Here is a 24,783-nt window from a genome sequence, read left to right on the forward strand (position 1 = left end):
CCCTGGTTGTTGCCTTTAGGGCGTCCCACATTGTGCTCAAGTGGTCGACACTTCCGGTGTTCACCTCTATAAAGTTATCTATAAAATCATGCATCTCTTCTCTGAACGCTAGGTCTCCCAGGGCGTCTGTCGGCATCCTCCACATGGGGATAGGGGGGTCTAGGGCCAGCGTGATTCCACTCTATTAAGAGTGGTGAGTGGTCCGAGATGGTTCTCCCTAGGAATTTTGCACCGTCTATTTGTTATAGGTGCTCTTTGCTTACGAAAACATAATCTAATCTCGTATGGAGATCATGTGGGGAGGAGAAGAACGAGTATCCCCGGGCGTCCGGGTGCTGTTCCCTCCACGTGTCAGCCAGATCCAATCCGTCTATTAATAAGGACAGGGTCACTGTTGCTGTTGAGGGACCTTTCGGGTGGGGCTGGGACCTATCGAGTTTGGGGTCCCGTACACAGTTGAAGTCCCCCCCCCCGAAAAAAATGCCGTGTCTGTATGGTGCAAGTTTAGGATACATTGAGTTCAGATATGCCGGAATATTAGTGTTGGGAAGGTAGGAGTTCACTATACATACCTCTTCCTGTTCTAGTCGGCCCCACGTTATCACAAACCTGCCCTCCGGGTCAACTTCCGACTTAATTAAATGGAATGGGAGTTGAGGGTGGATCCAGGTATATACTCCTCTAGAAAATTTGGAGTAAGTGGTTCCAATTCCTTGTCCTCCCCAATGCTCGCATAATTTGGCTAGCAAGTCCACCGTGCAATGTGTCTCTTGTAACAGTGCTATTTGCACTCCTTTTCTGTTCAAGTAGGACTTAATTCTGTTCCGGCGTGGATAAGTTCCTAGGCCCCTTACATTCCAAGATATTATTTTTATTCTAGTCGTCATGGTGAGTTAATAGGATATCCGTTGCTTCAGTCATGCAATCACCTACTTCTTCCGTTTGCTCCTCGCCCAGTTTCGGCTTTCTCCCTCCCTGCCCGTCCTCTCCGGCATCTTCTGTTGCTACTCTTGGAGACTTTTTAACTTTGATAACTCCCATTGTGTGCATGGGGAAAACAAACCAAACAACTCGAACTGTCCCTAGCAGTTGCTTCAACGTGCAGCGCTCAGGGGGTCCCGAGCCTTCGAGGCCACTCCTGGCCTTCCGGATCAGGTAGTGTGTAGGCGGACTGCCTGCACAGTTTTCAGTGGGGTGGGTCGCTTTTCTTTCTTTCGTATGTTCCTCCGAGCTCCTGTCCGATCTAGCTTAGATCTCAGTAGGACTCTACTGTAGTGCGATTGTCTGCTTTATACGTTCATGTGGGGTGGTCTCTGCTCTCTTCTTGCCATGGCAGGTGCATGGTCAGCCCAGATCAGGCTGTGGTGGTTCATCTTTGCCCTCAGCCAGGTTATTGTGTTCAAGCCACATATTTTCTGCGGCTGGGGTCTCAAGGAATATCGCTCTTCCTTTATATAAAATTTTGAGGCGCGATGGGTATAGCAGCATGTATTTTAGGTTGAGCTTTCGCAATCGTGCTTTTATTGGGATAAAAGAGTTCCTTGCTCGTTGCACTGTGGGGGTGTAGTCTGGGTACATGACTATTGCCGCATCATTTCTCTTGATCTCTCCACCTTCTCTAGAATACCGCAGTATGATTTACCGGTCTCGGAAGTTCAGAATTTTAGCAATGATTGGGCGTGGATGTGAGCCGAGTGGGGGCGCTTCTGGAGGGATCTGTGGGCTCTTTCTACGGAAAACCCTTGGGAGAGGTTTCCTGGTCCAATTTCCTGTAGCAGCAGTGTTTCGATAAATTCCGTCGGGTCCGAGCCCTCCATGTCCTCGGGGACACCCAGTATGCGAATGTTATTCCGGCGGGCTCGACCCTCGGCATCCTCGGAGCGTGCCTCCAGCCTCGCCACCTTCTGTTCTAGATCTTGAACTTTTGTTTTTAGGTCTTGGGTGTTCTCCACGTTGTCTTGTAGGGCAGTTTCTGCCGCCGTGACCCTTTACATTAAATTTCGGGCATCCTGACGCATAAGCTGTATGTCCGATTTCACTTCTTCGATCTTTCCTTCGACTGACGTGCGGAGGGCCGCTATTGCTTGTAGGATTTATGTGTGTTTGAGATCATCTTCTTCGTGGGGTGGCTCTTCCGATGTCTCCCGATCTGGTTGTGTATGTCTTTGGGGTCTGACTGTTGTGAAGGAGTCCATCGTAACCAGTTTTGGTTTGCCTTTAGGAGGAGACATCCCCTGTTTCCAGTCTCACAGCCTCGTGTGTCCGATCTGGTTCCGCAGGGTATGTTGGCCTCACCTTCGGTCCCTGGCTTGTGGTATAGTATGTGTATCGCCAGGTGTGATCCACTAGGTGAGATCCCCTATCAAGTCGATGCCCGGCAGCCCAGGTCTGACGCTGCCCTCGCGACCCACCTTCGCTCTGATAAGTTACTTGCGGTGCAACTCAGGGTGCTTCTTTTGTTGATTTTGGCCGGACCTAGCCTCCTGCAGTTCTCTGGTCTCAATGGTCTCGCCTCGCTGTTGATTCTGTTTGCTGCGATAATTGCCCTAGGGGGCAACAGTCAGACAATATATTGCCACACCCTTTACCTTCAAGTGTGTCCGTATGTTGCTCTTTGGTAAGACGGCGTTGGGTGTAATTAGGCTTCAGAAGCTTGCCCAAGCGAGTTCACGCTCCTCCCCAGCGTTAGCGCTGGGCTTCAGGCGGGGTAGCGGTGTCTAGCTGAGTTTCAGGGAGTCTCAGGGACAATGCCTCCCCTCAATCTGAGTTCAAACGGTGTGTTGGGGTGGAGCCGGTCGTGGGAGCTCCATGACTGCAACGGGGCGGACTCCTGCTCGCTGCTGCGTCCTATCGGAGCGGTGTTCCAAATGAGAGTTCCTAATTTTCTGCAGAGCGGGCAACCCGGGGCTTATTGTCTGTTGTGGAATATGTCGGGTAGCCCAGTTTTTACCTTTAGCGCCCCGATATCGGCCCCTGGGAATCCCTCTGGACCCGACGGGCTCATTCCAAGGTCGCCCCCAGTCCGAGTCGTTTTGTTCTTCGGCACAGGTCCGTGGGCCGCGCCTGCTACCCTCGTTGCGTGGGTCTCATAATGGGGCGCTTGCCTCCCGGTTGCACGATGTGTGGGGGGGGCCCCGTGGCTCTCCCCCTCTCCTTGGGTCCCTGGTGCCTGGCTGGGTTTTCCCGCTTCGTTGGTCTCCGTCAGCACACCTCTGGCTCGCCCCGCCGTTGTTGGTGTTCCCCCTCCGCAGTCAGCCCCAACTCCGCTGGGTGGCTGGTTCCTTTTCTGCCGCTCGGCGTTTCCCGCCGCACTTCTCCGCGGAGCTCCTCTCCCGGCGATCGGACCGCGGTCTCAGCAGCCCTTCAGCACCTCCAAGCGAGCGATCCGGGCTGCGACCAGGGGGTAGGTGGACCACCCCGTTTGCCCCCCGCAGCCGTGCCGCCAAGGGTACTAATTCACCCCGTATCCGTCACACCGTCGGCGCCGCCATCTTATGAGACACAGGGGCTCGGTTTCGCGTCCCGCGTTATTGTTCTTTCTTTCTCCGATTCTCCACGGGAGCAGGGGCGAGTGCTAGAGACTGGTTCTCCTTTGTGGATTTACGTTTTTTGCCGTCGCGCAGACAATTTTAACGCGATAATTCAGTTTTTGACAGGATCACGGACCGGAGCTCCACGGAAGCCCGACTTTACTGCATGCTGGCCACGCCCCCATCTACCGCATTCCATGACATAAAGGAAATGTTAAGCCAGTTACAAAGCAGTACACAATCTTTGGACGGGAAGATGGACACGTTGACCTGTAAAGTAGACCACATGCAGGTCCGCCTGGACAAGCATGGGGAAAGACTGGATGAGGCAGAGGGGCGAATCTCAGTGGTCGAAGATGAGGTGACTTCTATATCCAGGGACTTAAAACAAATGAAGAGAACATTAAAAGAGCTTACGGAGAAGCGGGAAGACTTGGGAGTCAAGGTCTAGAAGAAACAACCTGCGAATAATCTGCGTCCGCGAGACAGCAGACCCACGAAGCATGGAAACGTTAGTGGCAGAAATCCTGGGGGATGCATTGGGTCGAGGAAGCTTTTCAGACGTTTTCATGGTGGAGAGAGCACACAGGATCCCCAGCAATAGGAGACCAACCCCTGGGGCACCACCACGCCCAATCATCGCAAGAATGCTCAATTACCATGGCCGAGACTCTGCGCTGAGGAAAGCAAGGGAGCAAGGACCCCTGGCATACAAAGGAGATGTCATGAAGATCTTCCCAGACTTCTTGATAAAGTCCAGACATCACGCTGCATGTATATTGATGTTTAAAAGGTTATGTGCCTGAGTCATCCGGTACGCCATGATGTTCCCAGCCAAACTCTGGGTGGCAGATGAGGGGCGTACATTGTTTTTCACCACACCAGCGGAAGCCGACGAAATCCTGCAACAATTACCCCGGAACCCAAGAAAAAAAAGCATATTCTAGGATATGCACACGACAAGGTACACTAGAGGCAATCCAGGACTATACAATTTCTAACATGTAGACATGAGAATGCAGTTTTAATTATTTACATATTTTGTCAAAATACAGTTGGTCAAACAATGTTGTTACTTTCTTACAGGCAGACTGTGTCACAGATTTCTATTATGGTGCATCTTTTGAGGTGAGCCAAGTTTTAGTGTCTTTCCTAAATCTGTAGAAGGACTGGTCAGATCTAATGTGGTGGGTAGGGGGAGTTCCAGAGTAGCGCAGCCATAACTGGGAAACTATTGCCACCTGCTTTTTTGAGTTTATATTCATGAACTTTTAGGCAACCAGAGTTAGCAGCCCTGGTGGGTTGGACAGGATTTTTTTTGGTGAATTTTTCAGTCCGGTTTTGGGGGGCGAAGTTATTGAGACATTTGTAAGTCGAGGACGCTGTTTTGAGTTGTATTCGCCCCTTAATGGAGAGCCAGTTGATGTCACATCTGGTTGCAGAAATATGTAGCCTTTTGGGTATGCCCAAGGCAGTTCTGAGTGCATTATTCTGCAAAATCTGGAGTTTGATGGTGATCTGTTTGCTGGCACCTAAATACAGTGCATTGCAGTAGTCGATTTTTGATAGTCCTAGGGCTCTGGCCAGAGTAGTGCAACTTTACGTGGAAAGAAATCGTTTGCATGCGTGGATAAGCTTGCAGGTGTAAGCTGTTGCCGAAGCTGTAGCACTGACCTGTTTGCGGAGATTCAAAGCGGAGTTTAGGTAGAAACCCAATATTTTAGCCATTTTGGCTACTTTGATATCCTGTCCATCAATGTTAAAGGAGAGGTATTGGTTACTCAGTTTTTTTTTCATTGTTGGGTGTGGCTAAGAGTATCAGGTCCGTCTTCTCATCATTCAGGCACAGATCATGTGTGGCCTTCCAGGCCTGAATGATGAGGTAGATTCTGTTAATAAGAGCTAAGTCTTTGTTGTAACTGCCTGTCAGATGTATGAGGATCTGGGTGTCATCAGCTGAATTCATGTAGGTGACACCCAGATGGTCCAGATCTTCAAATAAAGTTTTAGAGAAAGCATTATACATGGTCGGTTATACACAAGATCCTTGTGAAACACCACAGGAAATGAGGATAGGATCAGCTGCTGCCGACGCTGAAAATTGTCTCATGGATCTATTGTTTAAGAATGATTGGATCCAAGCTGTTGCTTCTGGTAAGAAATGGGCCGCTGTGGAAAGGTGCTTACACAAAACCTTGTGGTCAACCAGATCGAAAGCGGCTGACAAATCGAACAGGAAGAAGGGTGCTGATTTCCCTTTATCTTTCAGATAGTCGATCTGGATCTTCAGGTCAATCAAGGCTGTTTCAGTGCCGTGTTGGGGTCTGAAGCTAGATTGACCGAGTCCAAGTCGTTTATTAGTCTCCTGGTTTGACTGTTTCTTATTGTAGGCTGCTTTGCCGAGGATCTTTAGCAAAAAAGGGACTTTTGTAATGGGTCTAAAGTTAGTGGGGATACTCTGGTCCAATGATGTTTATTTTAATAGAGGGGAGTACCCATGTTTGTGGGGACAGTGCAAGTGTGGAAGGAGGTGTTAATTAACGAGGTGATGAAGGGAGGAAGTATATTGGCAGCTTCCTTTATGACGGATGCAGGGCAGGTATCGCCTTGACAATTGGAAGGTTTGAGAGAGGCTATGATCTTTTGTACTTCTTGGGGAGACACTGAGGTGAATTAGAAATGCTGAGACGGTTTAGGGCGAGTGGGGCTTTGTATCTGGTTAGTTGCCAGAGAAGACAGGTTAAACTTTTTGGCAGCTACTTTTTCTTGGAGCATAGTGATCTTATTGGATAAGGCATCTTGAATTTTTGTGCACCAATTTTGTCCTTTGTCTATTTGGGGGGGGACTCGAGTTCTCTTAAGATGGTAAAGAGCTCTCTGGTACTCGAGATAGCTTTGTCAATCCCATCGTTGTAGGTGTTAGGTTTTGCTGAAAGAATTTCTTGTTTATAATTGGCTGAGATTTTTAGAAGGATGTCTTTGTTCGCTATGGAGGGGTTGTTTTTCCAGGTGGTTTCACACTTCCTTTTTTCGTTTCTTAAGTCTTTGACTTTGAGAGTGAACCAGGAGTTCAGGTGTGCTATAGGTTTACTTTTGCGCATTTTTAGAGGTGAAATGGAGTCAGGGGCTGTGGTGATGGTTTGATTGTAAAGAGCCACTAGATTGGCTGGATCGGGGGGAACTGGTAGAGGTTTAAGTAGCGGTTCGAGAAAAGGCTTAAGTTCATCCACTGTAATATTTTTCTTACAGCTATTACGACAATTGCACATTGCCCGCACTATCAAAACGTGAGCAGAAACAATTCTGACGATTTGCAAATTATTAGGGTCCCACGTATAAGCTAAAAAGGCACTCAGCGACGGAATTGTGATGAACACGGTGGGCACACAAGGAGTGGGAGTGGCAACTAGTAACGAGTCGCGGCGATTTGGAGGCAATGAAGCGCGTAGCTATTGTAATGAGAGAGTGGACTACTCCAACAATGGATGAGACATAGGACTATATAAGCAGCGTAAAGCTCAAAACCAGGTGACTAAAATCAATGGGTACACTGCAAATAAAGTCGGGCAGCACAGAGTTGCTGGGTAGGCATTAGGCAAGTTTAGACACGATGAACCTTTACAAGTGGCTAGTGGGTGTATATGGCGGACAGCGCAGTAGGCTAGGAAGGTGGCACGTGTTGAGGTTTCTCAGCCAGAGTGTTATCAGCAATGTCTACGTTTGCATTAGGAGCAGTGAATAGTCATGACTCTTATCCTATGTTGGAATAGGTTGCGGCATACGAGGCATAGTCATCCATGTAGATGCAGAGTTGTACATCATGCAGCCTCGGGTCGGCCCGGACAGGCACAGACGGGCAAGTGCCTTTTTTAAAGGGTGCCTTCAATGGGAGGGCAGCGCCTTCCCATGGGGCTGGTCTTCCTAAATGTACATTGCGCAACAATAAGGAGCGAGCAGGTTGCTAGGCAACCTATAAATATTTTGCTGCGCCCATTTTTGGGCTGGTCTGCGTTGAACTCTGCGTGTGTTATGGCAATTCAATGCGGGTTAAGTGGAATATGGCAATCAATGCTGGATATGGGACGAGAAGGGCAAGGAGTGGCCTTCCCTGCTCAGCGGATCAGTGTAGAGCCGCGTAGCACGATGAGTGCTCAGGTCTTCTTACCCGGATCAGGTCAATCAGGTTGTCCAGTGCAGCGGCTGAAGGGAGTCAGTGATGGGCTCCTACCCATCCGGTGAACGAGGTCGTAGTACCCATGCACAGATAGGCAAGTGCCTTTTAAAGGGTGCCTTCAATAGGAGGGCTGCTTAGCGCCTTCCGGTGGGACCGATCTTCTTAAATGTACAATGTGCACCAATAAGGAGCGAGCTGGTCTGCGTTAACCTCTGCGCGTGTTATGGCGATTCACTGCGGGTTACAGGCAATCCAAAGCGGAATATGGCAATCAATGCCTGATGGGGGACGAGAAGGGCAAGGAATGGTTCCACTCACTGGGTCATGAAATTTCGGATGGGCAATGGAAATACTGCTGCGGTGGTACTAAACCTATTGCGATAAACGCTAGATATAAACTAATACATTGGAAATACCTGCACCAATACTACTACACCCATACCCAGATCCATAGCTTTTTCCCAGGAACGACTACCAATTGCACAAGGTACAATGATCCACAAGCAGACTTCCTTCACTTGGCTTGGGCATGTCCTACAGTACACACCTTCTAGAAGGCTGTACATAAAACCGTAGGGGTACCCTATGATTGATATCTTGGGATACACCAAATCCATTCCCAAGGGCAGGAGATGACTAACTGTACTACTCCTGCTGTTGGCGAAAAGAAGCGTGGCAATACACTGGAAGGGCCTGAGGTCCCCCAAAATAGGAGACTGGCTAGAGGATGTTGCAAGGAGTAATGATATGGAGACTCGATATAGGAGCTTGACGGCTTACCACACAGCACCATCCAACATGTGGGACCCATACATACAATACCTGATGAGTCAAGGAGGTGAGGAAGCTCAGGTGCTATAGAAAGCAATTATCCGCACAACTAGTGCAAGGCAGCATACATGTAAACAGTGAGAGAAGATCCAGCTGCACGCATAACCCCACTAGGCACCCGGTACACTAGTGCCAGCCATACAACTGATTTGAGGGCATAACGGTCTTTCGCCCTTAACTTGATCGCTCAGAGAAAGGGGAGAGATGAGTAGATGGTGTGATGATTTCGCTGGACTAGAGAAACCATGTTGGTACAAAGCAAAATTTGTTTCATTGGTACAGCTCCCCCGCAGTACCCCTCCTTATCCAGTGTCCTCTTCTGTGATTGCTCCGCTTATGTAATAATGCAAAGTGTTTTTCTTTTTGCTGTGTTGTCCTGATTGTTAGTTTACAAAATGCCAATAAAATGGGTTTAAAAAAAAAAGAATGGATTCTACCACTTCAAGAACTCCTTGTCAAATCGGTAACAAATTGCACTAACCTGGGCAGACTGCGACCCGGAATGGAGACAACTGGCGGATGTCGTGGAAACGGATGAATCACCCATGGGAGTCCTGCTTCCCAGCTCCCTGAATGATAAACCAGTTAGGAGGAGAGCAGGATCCCCAGGGAAACCCTCGTGGGGGAAAAAACCCTGAGCCGCTGCAACTCTTTCGAACGGGAGGTGGAAGTCTGGACGGATCCTCTATGCGCGCTGGACAACGAAGAGGGTCGGAGACCTTTCCAAGGAAACAAGATAGAACAGGTAAGTTCCAGGAAGACTGGTAGCAAGAAATAAGTGAGAGTGGGAAGTGTGGAACCACGTACAAGGGATTAAGGAGGGTGTCCTCTAAGGAAAGAGACTGCTCTCGGAAGTGTCCGAGAGCTTGAGAAGCCGGTCCTGTTCCGGGGATGTGGTGGCGCTAGCAAACAGAGAATAGAAAGTAAGCTTTAGAATGCCGGGGAGAGAAATCTACTGAAGGGAGATGAGTCTGATTGTACTCACTAACACGGGCGGCCAACCCGCCAGAAAACCCACGAATCCCATCAAATACGGCCAGCAGCTGAGTCTAAGCAAGGGAATAGAAATCAGAACAGAAGTAAGGAATAAGGAGAAACTGAGTCAGTAGAGGAAAGGAGTGTGAGTCCTAGAAGCGAACTTACGGAGCATCCACAAAGGCAGTAGCGACGCGTATACAGACAGCACTTCCTTCCTTATCAGAAGTCACGTGACCAGGCGCGAGTGCGTCAGATGTACGTGAAACAACTAGACCGTTGTTGTCTCTAGGAAAAGTCGCCGTTATGGGAGCCTGCATTATCACGTTATTCACCATTCTCCCTATTCTACTGCTTTGCCACCATGACCAACGTTGATAATGTGTAACACTTCTACTACTGCTAAAAGACCTTATTGAAACCTTAAAGAGTCCATGGCGGCCAACCTACTCCTCTTGGTCACACCACGCCTGCTGGAAAGTTGCTCCACTGGCTTCCAATAAGGGAAAGCGCACACTTCAAGACTCGCTGCCTTCTCTACAAATCTTTCAACAGATGCTCTCTAGAATAGCTTTAACACATTTCTCAACTTTAACCACCTGAAAGTCTGAGCTCAGATAACCTCAGATAAATGGCAACTTGATATGAAAAGAATTGGGTCATATGTCTTCATGTGAGCCTCCGCTCTCTACGATGCACACCTATTTTTAAGTAGGGCTTCCTTAATTTCAGATTGGTTTTGAAGGTTCCACATTTTTGCTTGGCCTGTGGCGGCAATCTACCTCTGTATCCCCTAGGACTGCTCCTCTCCCATACATAGCAAAATTGATGCAGTATTATATTTATTTATTGACATTGTAATTCTCCTATGTCAGATGGCTAATGACAGCCTCAGTGCCTGTGTGCTTATCAGCTGCTGACACTGCATAGCCTTTTGGCTCTGAGGTATTTATTACATACCAGGAGAACAGTATGATAATATGTAACCCCTGACAGCATAGACCATCCTAGCTAACGCCATAACCCTTCTGCTCTTCCTCCTCTTTTTTTATTTATTTTATTACACCCCGAAAACCCAAAGGCAGCAGACTGCGAGACATAAACACCAAGGACATAACATGTAACGCAGGACAGGACTACCAGAGAGAGCTGACAAATAGGTTATAGGGGGTCTATTCAAACAAGTATGTTTTCAGGACCTTGTGGAACCATAGCAAATGAATCTCTAAGCGCAGGACTGGGGGGGACATCATTCCAAATTGTAGCCGCCGTAAAAGAAAAAGATTTGTCATTTGGGGCATGGCTAATTTACCAGCATCCTATTACTGGATTGTAGTGCTTTGTTCGGCTGGTAAGTAGTTATCCTCTTCTTCAAGTAATATGGTGCTGCACCATGGTGTTCATAAAGCATGATGGTGCTTTATGAACTACGGTTTGAATAAGAGCAGTGTGCAGGCACAGATGAACTAACAAGCTATGTACAATTGGGGGGTTTACTAACATTTTGCACAGGTAATGTTACTTAAAATCATCAGTAGCTGCTTTTTTCCAAAATCAAAAAAATACAACACTGCTTAAACACAATATGGAAAATGATAAATTAGGCCTCGAATAATGTTGCCTACCCTACTGCTACCTACAGGAACAGTGAGGATACCTTTACCGAGGATTTCGCTCATACTCGTTGAACAATTATTTTTTTTATTATTTTTTTTAATTAGTTTATTATAAACTTTTAAAAGAGGTACACTACAGTACACATTTTTCATTATTGATCTTATTTGTCATTCGGTACATTCAATCATTCACACACAAAAACGTTGTCAGTTCTAACAAATACAAAAGTACGGTGATGACCTTTCCATCTCTGTAACCTCTTTTGTAAACCAAACATTCACTTGATCTAAATATGATGTCAGTGCATACGTCGATTTTTTGTTTGTTTCATTAAAGAGCACAGACCACCAGTCTTTGCCACACAATGATGGTCTTTCTTGTATGTGGACACTAAATGCCTTGTTCTTAGAGATCTGGGTGCCCAGCAGTATAGGGTTAAATGCTTTAATGTTTCATCGGCACTATTGCATAATCTACATTTAAGATCTAACAGTGAATTTCTTTTTCTCAAGCATAATGTTTCTTTAGTTTCAAACAAATGAAGCCAGAATTTAATGAATGTGGCTCTTTGATTTCAACGTGGAAACTTCTCCAAGTAACTTGGTAGCTTGTTCATTGTCTTTGTCTCTGATTAGAAATGTTTCATCAATCTGTGGTGTTTTTTCTGATCTACAGTATGTACCCAATCTTGGAGCCACAGTTTCTTTTTGACTGAGTTTGGGTTTGCCTGCAGAGTGACATTGTCAGTATTAAGCTCCTCAAGGAGATTTTCACACCGGTCAGCCCATTGCCGTAGAATCGATTCCCTCTTGGGTTATGAAGAATGTCAAATTGTGGGGTTCCTTCTTCAGCAGTTATTTTTCTGTAGATCGACAACATGTTCCATGCGACTCTCGCATTTATAGATATGAGCCCCAACTAGTATCAAATGCACGCAGTAGGGACCCCCCTATCGAGCTGCAGTACTCTGCCCCAGAATGTGTTTTCAAAAAGTGGCCACAGTGCATGCGAGCAGCCCAATACATATTCAGCTCCATGGATCAAGGCTGGCACGACTTTCTGCTTATAAAAGTCGACAACTGGCTTTAAAGGGAATTTACCGTATTTCATGTTTATTGCCAGGCTTTGGCCGGCTAGTTGTTTGCATTTTGCTTTCTCCTTTTCACCCAAGGAGCGTCATTAATGCTGCTGTTTATCCACATGCCAAGATACTGTGTTTGGTTCACGCATCTTAGTGGTTCTTTTCCCAAATAGCATTGAGGCTGCTTTTTGGATGTTTTGTTTTTCTTTTAGATCTTGGAGGATTAAGATCTCATATTTCGCATGATTTATTTTGAGATTATTTGCATCCACATATTTTTCAAACGCAGAAAGTTTTCATTGCAGGACGATGGGGGTCATGTCCAACAGGACCAAATCGTCTGGCTAAAGCATCCATCCAAGGTGGTTCCCATTGATTTTAGCAGGGAATGCAGCCACTTCATCCAGAGCTGTGCCGACGTCTGATATAAACAGGTTGCAGAGTATGGAAGCCAATGGACAACCCTGTTTGACCCCCCCCTAGAAAAGACTAAATAAGAATGGTTTCACTTTGTAACTGCAATCACCTGGATATCTGAATTGAGGATGAGACATAGCTATCCTTTTCAGTGTTCAAATCACAAACATTGGATTACAAAGCCCAGCTAACTAAGAGGGTTAAAACATCCACCTTAATAAGGATAATTTGTTCTCAACCATTGATACAGATCTTATATTGTAAATAGGCAATCCTGCTATTATTAAGTGTATTAAGATACGCCCAGCCTTGAGAAAGACCTATAGAAATGTCAAAACATGTGTTGACTTAAGGGCGATATTCTGGATGTTAGGACATTACCAACTGTGATTATTAGGGACACTCTAATTAAACAATGGAAACCTTGTGACTCAAACAAAGTAACTTAGAATTGTATATCTGACTCCATGAGGACTAACAGAGATTCAATTGATTGTTATATGAGAACCCTATATTGTGATGACACAAAGAAGTAGGAGCTTTGTGATTAAAACAGAGTGTGATGCTAGTACCTCTGTTGCTCTGGTCTTATTAGGCTGTTCTGAAATTGATACAATAACCTAGACTGTTGGTTTTATATAATAGTGAAGATATTGCGCATGGTGTAATATTGATACATGTTCCTGATTGCTACAGGCTGTAGGCTAGCTGTGGTACACCATCCCAAGCAGCACTTACGTTTACTATGCATTAATCGTTGCGCTGGATATATTGCGTGTAGCCTGCACAATCAACTTGTTTTGATTGAAAAGCTATAAATTCGCATAGTTGGTGAATTGATAGATCTAGTAAATCCTTTGGCATACACTTTATAAAATAATGTCTGGAAATACATTTCAAGATGGCAGACAAGTTTCCACAAGTTGTTGTTCCTTATGCTTTCATCAGGGAAGCATGGTATGCAATGAAGAAATGGTGCTCTGCGAGTGATATGCAGCCGATAGTGTCTGGGAAAAGGAGACATTGGGCCTCATTCGGACCTTGCTGGTCCGGAAACAAGGGTGCCGGTAAGCTTACCAGCACCATTGTTTCCGGACCAGCATATTACAGGTTTGTCTGCCGGAGCCGCTGTGCCCGACATGTCTGACCCTGCCAGACACAGCGGTCACGGTAGGAAGACCCGTCACGGACGCACCGGCACCATTAACAAACGTGCCGGTGCTTCCATGTCCCCATTCCCATAGAGTGCTACCGGACGAAGAGGACTTAAATGCATTGATAGCATTGGAAAATATCAGAAATAGAGACCCTATGGGAATGGGGAACAACATTTTACCAGCGCCTGACTTTCCAGGCCGCCAGGGTTGTAAATTCCCAGTGGCACCGGGAAGTCAGGCGCCAGTAAATATTTACAGGTATGGCAGCAACCCGCCGGTAGCATTGGCACGGTTACCGCCGGACCTGTAATGAGCCCCATTGTGTCTTAGTTGAGATTAGAAAATGGTGCTGGCAAGTACCTGCAAAGAAAAATACAAATAGACAATATATGAGCAGCGTCAAGAGCAATACCACACAATCATGGTGCGCACTATGAACATTGCTTTACAGGAATCATTTCTAATTTCACATATTTGCTCTTCTTTTTTTCTTTTATATGTGGAATTACAGTGGAAAAGGTGGATAGTATGCATCTTATTTGACACCCAGAAAGCACTATATGCGTGTTTTATTTTAGTTATCTGGACTTATAAATCTATGCAACCTATTTCTGATGTTTTCCAATGCTATCAATGCTTCTTATATTATTGGGAACAAGAACTGTTAATGCACCCTGTGATACAACGAATGTGTATCTTTCAGATCCTTGATAAAAAAATAAGTTACACACTATTTGGATTTTATTTGGGATAGTAGAAAAATGTGTTTGGAACAAAACAAGGTAGACGCCTAGGTAGGTGTTATGTGGGACATCAGCGGCATGGCATCTTGGTATTTTTGCAGGTGAAGATTATTGTTTATACTTTGGATATTGTACTAACCTTTTGAATGAAACTGGAGATGTGCCTTATTTTATGCTCGTGACTGGGCATAGAGTGGTTTTCACTTTACATCATCACCTTTGCTTCTTTTTCATCGATTCTTCATAAAACCAATATAACTTAAATGATAATAGCCTTCTATAGCTGGTTGTTTGTCTGTGATTGTGTAGATATTGCTATATGTATCCTCATGCTTTGTTTGATTATGCGTTATATAGCACAACCTTTGCAAGTAAGTCCTGTCCCAGTATGCTTTGTTCCCTCAAGCCTATCAGCAACATACTCTCTAATGGACTCACTGTTGCTCTATGTCCGGTAACACATGTGTGGTAAGGAACAGCATAAAAATAAGTCCATGTTTTTAGCTTTTCTAATGATGGCAAAAGGATTAAAATTGCTCCTTTTGAAAGGATGTCTTTTCCACCACTTTGATCTAGAGCCGATCAAGGAGAGGAGCCCCCTATTGCATTAGTTATGTTCAGACCTGTAAAGCAGAGGCCATATGCTTGGTTTCACTAGCAGAAAGCATATTTGAGGTGGTTTAAGCCATGGGTAAAATGCAGAGGCTAGGAATTTAAAATCACCTGATGTGGTGTAGGAAGCCAGTTTGGCTGTGAATTGGTTTGATTTGTGCTGTAATTTGTCAAGTGATAAACTCTGTTATATTATTTTACTGCTAACTTGGTAGTGCCTTCTATATTTATTCATTAGATGAAGATAAACTTTCAAGAAGGAAGAGCATTGTGGACACACTCTCGATTCAAGTGGATATCTTGACTGGGAGCAACACAGAGGATAAGGTAATTTCTCTAATCAGTAAATTTCCCAAGTACAAAAATGGCATTCGACATCCAGAGCAATTTCACGTTCTATTGTTGATTTTCCATGAACTTCTTCCTCCAATAAACAGCACATTGCTTGAATATAGCCGTTAAAGTATGAATGGAAACAATGATAAACTCCTGAATTGACAGATCAGGTATACGTGAATTTTCAGTTTTTAAGAATGGAAATAGTTTCGAGGATCATACACTTGCTGCAAGGGTGGTCTGGGTTGCCCTCTGCTTGCCTTGTTTTTATGGTTGTTTTAATGTGTGCTGTGTTAAAAATACAGCTACCTGTTTACCGTGCCCTCATTTGGACAGCCTAGCAGATTGTGAATGGGTTATAAAGGTTATTACTTCAGACCTCTCAATGACGTGTATAATTGGGATCAGAATATGAATTGTATATGGCATTTGTTGTATTAGAGAAAAAACTGTTTCTCTGCTCCAAGCTTTGGATGATCTCTCAGTGCAGCAGTGACCGCCACTTTTTTCTAAAACCCTTACTGAGCAAATAATGCCTCCTTTCCACTTCCACCATATACATTGCATTTACGCTGGTAGAAGGCCAAGGGGAAAGAAGTGGAAATGCCTATGCACTCTGATGATGACAGAACATTGTAGCATAGTATTCAGTGATTATTTTCTGCTGATCTGATCTCTAATCTGCATTAGCTAACAAGGGCACTCCTTTCTTATTTCAGCGATGTACACTTGCTGGAATGTGATACCACCCTACTGCAATATAACTCTAATGTTATCACAAATACATTTTTACTTTTTTATCCCCATTTGCAATCTTTTAAATGTATGTTTCAACTCTTATTTAAAACACTGCCTTGTATAATATTAATCACTAATTTGTTGGAAATAGAGTACATGCATTATATTTAGAAATACATCAGTTCATCAATATGTATTATTCAAATTGATCAAGAACCAGTCAACTTTAAATTAATATTCAATACAGTTAGATATTAAAAGATAAAAATGTTGCCGTAGAGAATATTAGTACAAATAAAAACATCTTGTCTTCCTAACTCTGTTGCAAAATGTAATTTAATGTAATAGCTTCCACCACTCCTCCATTGTGCCTTTAACATGCCCCAACCATTCACTATGCCAGTCATAGACTGAAGGGGGTGCTTTAAACTTTCGTTGTCTAGCAATCGGAATTCCAGCTTTGATCACCACGTTGAATATCAATGGCGTTTGATCTATTAAGTTATTGCTAAACTTAGATTCCCCAAACTGGATACCTTTTAACATCTGGATTAATTACCTTGATCACGATTTCTGATGATTTTATAAATATATGAAACAACAAAATATTTGGCTTGGCAGATTAGAAACATCTGAATTTGGTCTGCAGGTGGACAATGATAATGTGGAAATGCATGGATACTATGATAGAATGCATCTAGCTGTTGTAGCTTATATTACAAATTAAACTGCAATATGTGATGTTGCAACAGGTGCACTACAACCTGGACTATTAGCATGCTTATTCCCCTCTTACCAGATTTATAAATAATCAATAGTAGAGCGAGATGGCACATTACCCTATTATCCGTTTATCCAACAACATTTCCAAAATGTGTGATGAGGGACCTTTCCCTGACTTGAAATAAAGCCTCTAGTCTGCAAATACTTGAAGTATTTTATGCAATCCATCTTAATTTGGAGCTCTTTAAAGGAAAATATACCATTTGTATCTAGCAAGTGTATTAACTGTCCAAGAGATGCCTGGCGTCATATTAGTGAAGAAGAGAAAATCCCAGGCAAATCATTTTTATCCCAGCGCTATCCTTTTCAGTCCCTTTTTCAACAGGGTCCCTCTCCAACCCAGCCCCAAACTATTATCTTTCACTTTACTCCTTATCACAAGATATGTTTCTGCTGCCCTCTTATTAGTCCCTCCCTCCGGTAATGGTGTCCTCTCTCTTCCCATATGATCCCCCTCATCTTATCGCAGGTGGTATACCTTTGTCCTGGTTTCAATGTGCTTTTTTTCTCTCTCAATATTTGACTCAAACTTCCCTTCTGGATTTAGCTCTGTAGCTTTCTTCCCAGCAAGGTCTTTCTTTTCTCCCCTTCATCCTGCACTACTGATCTTTTTTCATCTCTACAGACGATGTCGCTCCTCTTTCTCCGTCACAGGTGGTGCCTCTCTGTTATAAAATCCTCATGTCAAGCTCTCTCTCCTATCTCAACTCTTTAATTTTCTTTCCAACCAGATCTGTCTTCAGCTGTCCAAAACTTTCCCCCACCTCAAACTTCAAAGAAGCTTGCTTAACACATTCCAGTTTTGCATCTCTCTCCCTTCTTAAATCTGTCTCTCCATAACGTTGTCGCTGAGTTCTCTGAACAATATTTCTCTTGTGTCCCACTTCTGACGAATTTCCCAGATTCGTCACAAAGGGGACTGCCCCACTGTAACCACCTAAGAAACAATGAGCAGACTGTCATCCATCAAGCATTTGATTCCCAAGATCTGTGCGTTTGTGGGTGGAAAAACTTTATTCCCAGGGCTAAGGGTATAGAACTTGAAGAGCCCCACCATTTAGACCCTGAGAGGGCGACCACAGAAAACCTTTTGCTTTGTCTTTTTTGTTTGTTGAGAATGAAAAGAACTTTGAACACTTGGTTTTGCTTGGGTTAACAAGTCAAGTCAAACAAGTTTATTCGGATTAGTAAAACCATTAAACGACAAAAAACACTGTTATGCACATATAAAATTACAATTCCATCAGAACTTCTAAATAATTAAGAACCATGAACATTCTAAGAGGATAACCTGCAATAAAATCATTGATCATATAATTTCATAAATAATTACCCCATAAAAACACTAACAACATCAGTTAAAAAACACAGAATGAACGTTAAATGCTAATTGCTAAAACTGTTATAAAATTCATAGTACTAGCTAGCATCACCTTGCAGTGTTAATAATCCCTTTCTGAAGAACATCGCTCTCTTCAAAAACATGAGCAGTGCCCATGCTGTGTAGGGCGTGTCGGCACTCAAGAAACACGAGAGCTGCCCTATGCGAACGTATCGCTGTCTTCTTAAGGGCAGGAATCAGGGTCGCTCTACGAATGCCGGCATATCCTGCACAGAAATACAGTAGGTGGGATAGATCCTCGAGGTGGTGGCCACAGATCGGGCAACCCGCAGAGTCAGGAAAGCCTTTCCATTTGTAGGTGTTCCCTTGTAACCGAAGGGAATCAAACCGTGCCCTCGTAATCAGCCACCTATCGTTTTTGTGCAGACTCCAGGTCAAGTAGGGTTGTATTCCTGCGAGTCTAATGATACTAGTGTGAAATTGTCCAGATCTGTGGCCATAATCCTCGAGGATTCTTTTCCTCACTGCAATCTCACCCAATGCTATTTTATATAGCGCCCCCTCCCTCTTGATGATTAGTGTTGCGGGCGGAAAGAGAGCGCTTAGGTTAACTTCCCCCAAATTTTTCGAAACATATGCAAGCCAGCGAATTTCTTGCCATCCAACTCGACCCAACACAGCATGAATGATGAAATGGCAAAGAGAGGCATGTTCATTGGCCCATAACCGGACCCAAAATAAAAGTGGAGCCATTGCCCACTGGTCCTCCCAGAACTCCACACCCAGTTCTCTGTGCGTTGCTATTCCAGAGGCACTGGACGGGAGCCCCAGCAGGTTTTTAAAAAAATGTGGTCTCCTTCCTTTGTATCTCAGCTGCATTCTGGAGACCCCAAATGGGTGCACCGTACTTAGTGGTAGCTACAGTTTGTACTCCATAAATCTTAGTGCTCACGTCCAGTGGTTGTCCCTTGCATTCAGACATAAATCTAAATATGCCTCTTATTTGTTGGCTCATCTTAGCAGATTGTTTGGCCACGTGGGCCCCACCGTTTAATGCTTCTGAGAAACTAATTCCCAGGTAGTCAAAAACCTTAACTCTGGGTATAATTTCCCCAACGCAGAGCATAGGTTTCATGGGAGCTGGACGTTTTCTACCTACACAGGCCATTACTGCTGATTTCTTAGTGTTTATTTTTAGACCCAAATTATTCATAAATATTGCGTAAGCATTAATCAGGGTCTGTAGAGCCCTAGGCGTTCTTGCTAAAAGGACTGTATCATCAGCATAGGCCAATACTGGGAAGCCCCTGCCCCCCAGAACCAAGAAATCCGCCAGAATGTCGATAAGGTCCTGGGAAAGGCCATTGATGTAAAGACAAAAACAGATGCGGGGCCAACACGCAGCCCTGTCTTACACCACACCCCACCTGGAAACAGGCCGTACAATGCCCCCCTGGACCACTACGCACACATGCCTGATTATCTGTGTGTAGGTCGACCAACAGCCGCAGGATATCCCTAGGACAACCTAGGGACCCGAGCACAGCCCAGAGTTTTGCTCTGTCCACTTTATCAAAAGCTGTGCTCAGGTCCATGAAGGCCAAGTAAACTGCCTCACCCCGGCTAAAGACTGAGTTAGCCACATATAAATTGAGGCTCTGTTCCATCGTGCCCACTCCTGGGCGAAACCCAAATTGAATGTCAGAGAGAATAGACTGTTCACCAATCCAGGTTTCAATTCGGGCCAACAAAATTCTTCAAAAATTTTGAAGGAGGAGTCCAACAAAGATATTGGCCTATACGCGCCAGGACTGGACATGTCCCCCTTCTTGAAAATTGGGAAGATTATCACCTTTTTCCAAGAAGGAGGATACTTCCCTGTTTGTAGGCAAGCATTAAACACCACCGTTAAGAGTGGGGCCCACAAATCTACCGGATCTTGAAATAGATCAGAGGGAATCATGTCTCGGCCCGGGGCTCTGTTATGAGCTTGGAGCTTAATGGCCTTTTCTATCTCCTTCACCTCAAATTTCAGGCAAGGCCCGGAAAAATCTAAGTGGTCCTGTGTACTTGTTGACCCAAACAAGCTCCCAAAATGAGTTAGCCAGGCTCCTCCTTCCACGTGGGTGCCACTACCCACATTATACCAACAGCTCTGCGGCCCACTTTTTACAAAGGCCCAAAAGGCCTTCTGGTCCCCTCTCATAGCAGCACCCAAAAAGCCTTCCCAGGCTGATCTTTCAATCTCCAATTTCCTTCTCTTTAGCTCATGGTAATATGCCTTCCTAGCTAGGGCAATCACAGATCTGCTGCTCGAAGCATCCTTGAGTGTCAGCAGCAAGGTTTTCTTCGCACTTTTGCAGGCCTCGTCAAACCACCCTCTCTTCAATACCTTCCCCGTAGCCCTTGCGGCTATAGTGAATTTAGTTGTGAGGGTATCTGACAGTTCTACAAATTTCTCAACTACACTCCTAGCAGGTAAGTGGTCACCCAAAATATCCATCACAAGGGCCTCATTCTCACTAATTGTTTTATAGTGTATCTCCTCTTCAAGGATTGTCCCCCATTTGATTCTCCTCGAGCAGTAGGTACTCCCAACGATGGGCTAGGAGCTATATCCTTTGAAACCCCTTCCCCCAACAAGCCCTTAAATGACAAACAGATGGGATAATGGTCACTATTAAGATCTACCATCACCTCGAAACTTACAGTATGTTCCCATAGGTTCACCGAGATACAGAAATAGTCTATTGTAGAACTGCCTTGATGATTATTGAAGGTCACCTTGCCTGGAATATCTGGTGCTAAGCGACCATTGACTATGCAAAAGCCCCATTCCAACAACCGTAGGCTAAACTGTAGGCCTTTTTGGCAGGTTCTCTCATCCCTCATACACCTAGGCGGGATATTCTCCACCATGTCCTCCCGAGGGTCCAAAATATCCCTGACTGCCCTCCACCCATTTTGAGGTTAAAATCCCCCCCCCAAACATAGGAGATGGTTTTATTCCTGCCCTTGTGCAGTAGGTCCTCTATGAACCTCTTAACCTTGGTTAATCTATCAAGATCAGAAATATGGGGGCTATTATAAAAGTTGATGATACATACTTCAACCCCCTTTTCAGCTGATAACAACACCACCTGCACAAAGTCCAGCCCTGTCAGAATCACCTCAAACCTACACTCGATGGAAGCCTTAATCAGAATGCACAAACCACCATAATGTCTGCCTCTCAGATTTTTCTTCGCCGGGATGCCAAAAGAAATGAAACCATCAAGGTGTGGGAGTTCTAAGGCCCAGGTTTCTTGTAGTAGGACCACTGCGTTTGATTGCAAAAGCTCTGTTACTGGCCCCAGGTTCATCTTCCTAATTGACCCCGCAATGTTCCACGAGAGCAGACGGAACTCTGGGCTCTTACTTATGGAGCCTCCTCTGGGTACAGATGGCGATTGCAAGGCTGCACTGTCCTCTACCACAACCTCTTTTCAATCTACATCCTCACAGGACGTTAGGATCTCATAAGGATTGTCTAGTGGCAGGGGGGCCAAATCGTTCCTCTCCTTGGCATTATGATGTCTGTTGTTCATTGGGATGGTACTCCAGCCGGCCAACGGTAAATTGATTAAACCCGGCCGACCTAGGGCAATATTCCTCTCTACATGAACCCTATCCGTCCTGTTGACTGGTTCCGCGCCACCTGCCCCACACTGTGGACATAAAAATAGTCCAGGGGTAAAAGTTTACTTATCAATTTATTACCATTGGGCTTAAGGCCCTGGGCTAAATTGGTGTTCAAAAGTTAGTCCGTTATCTGTGAGTCAGAAAAGGTTACCACCACACAATCCCCATTCATGTGCTTAGACCTATTCCCCACCCAACCCACTCGCCTTGCCATACGGATAATTTTGGGGTCTATCTTAGGCCCCATCACGTTCGAGTTTATCCAGTGGGATGCCTTATTGATCAGGGAAAGTGTTGATTCAAAACTCCCCGTGGGGAGCCCAGGATCCGGTAATGATCCCCACAAAGGGGACCGCTTCCGGTGGTAAATTCAGAGTTCTAGCATTCCCCTGTCCACTCTCAAGCCCCTGTGCAGATATACTTTCTATCTGGTTACTTGTCAACGTGTCCCTTCCAGACCCACTCGCCCCCTTTAGTTCTACTGGGACCACCTCCTGTTCCACTGAAACAACAACGTTAGCTTGTCTGTCTTGTATATCAGAGGCCTTGTCACTAGAGGAATCGCCACCAGTTGGGGATACAATTGAGGGGCACTAACAATGCCTGTCAACTGCTCCCCTTTCCTCAACAATGCTGACCAAGTCACACAGTTTAAGGGAGACTGCCCTGATTGAGTCATCCATAATTGCCAAGGTGTTTAGAACCCCCTCTTTTAGCCCTTTCAGGCAGTTGAACAACAACTGAAGGGGTCTCAATTTTTCATCCAGTAAAGCCTCCAGCCATTCTTTGTCCCCCTCACTGGCTGTAGAGCTATCCAATAGCGCAGCCTCCCTGACCTTGTGGGCTGAAGCGATTGTCCCGGGCGCCCCCTCCCTGGGATGCTGGGGTGGCAGCAGCACCTGGGCAATCCCCACTCCAGTATTAACCCCGAGTTCAACACCCCCAGCCAACGGAGGGCCATAACCTTTGTCTACTGCCCCCACACACTCAACACCCGATCCCTCTATCCGAGGAACAACCTCTCTAGAGGCTGCCTCGGCTGCATTCATGCAGTTTACTATTTTGTTGGCCATAACATACATGTAAGAATTCAGGGATCTTTGTGATGAGTTGGGGGCTGGTTTGGCTACTTTAAGACCACCTGTTTGCTTAACTGGATGACACTGATTATTGCTTTGGTGGACCACTATCGAGTAAGAGGTTAAGACTTTGTTTTTATGAAACTTGTCTCTTCCTTTCACATCTTATCCTTGCCCTATTAATGTGACACTGGACACTGAAATACACAACCATCCTGACATTTTATTTGAGTTTTATCTTTATCCCAACGCATTCTACTTTAGTATTGTCCATGAGAGATTAATAAAAGATCTTGAAATCTTAAATTGGTATCTGAGAGTCCTTTTTGGGAATGATGTGATAAAACAACAATCGCACTTGTACTATGCGAGTTTACCACACAGCCTCTGGTTGATGCGATTAATGGTAGTGTTAACAAGCTTGAAGTATCACCTCCTGCTGATATTATTGAGCATGCTGCTTATGTAGACTAGAACACTAGGGAGGGATGGATGAAACTCCCACAGCGGCACATGGTACTGGGTTTCTCAATTCCTGAATTACTTGACATTTATTGTTGCTTTTTATTGGTTAAAAACATGTTTAACCTTAACAATACCAAAGAAACATAAGTAAAGGAAGTAATAAATACAGAAATGTAATAATTACGATTTGATGTAAGATACAATGGCTTACACAAGCAAGTTTAAAACTCTTGACATTTGACAGAAAGTGATTTAAAGAGAGAAAAAAAATATTGCCTCAAAGGAAGAATTGTCATTTTAAAAGGAGGTTGCACTCAATTCCATGTAGATGCTTGCGATCATCACAGAAAAATGTACTTGCTCATAAGTTTATACCTTTGAGGAACCTGGTTACTGCTAAGACCACAGAAGTGGATCCACCAGTGAGGCAATATTACCAAATATTTTCAGCTCTCTGATAATAGAAAGCGTACTCCAAACCTTTATAAAGTGCGTTGTGCATATATCATGTACCTCAGGGCATCAAATTACCAGGTGCTTCAGGGTTTCATCTGAGGACGGATCTTTACAAAAACTGCAATGTCTCTGTTCAGGTTGGATCATCTTTTGTTGAATTCAAACCTCCTTGGTCAAATACAGATTTCACCTGAATCGTAAAAACTCCAAAGGTTACATTGCTACTTGGACTCCACCGTAAGTGTAAAGCTAATTCTCTGTTTTTTATACTCATGCATAAGATGACCTAAAAACTTGAAGCTATGAAAATCATCTACAGTTTGGCACCAATCCTTCAAATACAAAGGCTTTTTCACGTTATCTGGATCCTGCAACAAAACGTACAATTGAATGTCTGAATAGGACAACATTTTCAAACTGGTTCCATCAAAATAATTGGTACCTAACTGCATCACCACTCCAAGATCCTCAAATAGGGTATTCTCCATAGGTTATACAAGCTTGTAGTAAAGCTGGAGATCTTTCCATCTAACGCATACCCCCACTAAGTTGAACCCCAACTCATTCCTAATTGCAGTTCTGGGAACTTCATTTGGGACACGCATTGCTTTCCGCCAAAGAGATCCCTCAAGTTGATCAATATATTCCAATACCCAAGTTTGTAAACCTTCAATGGCATAGGTCATCTTTGTAATCATTTTCCCTGCATAGTACTTTAAGAGGGGTACAATACAGAATGGACAATATTTTGATCTTATCTTCGACA

The 24,783-nt window shown here is 44.7% G+C and overlaps 1 protein-coding gene across 3 annotated transcripts in view; it reads left to right on the forward strand.

The window, feature by feature from the left end:
• Nucleotides 1-24,783, forward strand: part of EFR3A (EFR3 homolog A) — a 1,818,520-nt gene that overhangs the window by 1,568,862 nt on the left and 224,875 nt on the right. For all 3 annotated transcript variants that reach the window (XM_069621641.1, XM_069621640.1, XM_069621639.1), the window contains one exon: nucleotides 15,376-15,464. In XM_069621641.1, the coding sequence (XP_069477742.1) occupies nucleotides 15,376-15,464 (89 nt within the window). The remainder of the gene's footprint in view (nucleotides 1-15,375; nucleotides 15,465-24,783) is intronic.

Source organism: Ambystoma mexicanum, chromosome 5q, assembly GCF_040938575.1.
Source record: "Ambystoma mexicanum isolate Mex_15411 chromosome 5q, UKY_AmexF1_1, whole genome shotgun sequence".
Lineage (NCBI taxonomy): Eukaryota > Metazoa > Chordata > Amphibia > Caudata > Ambystomatidae > Ambystoma > Ambystoma mexicanum.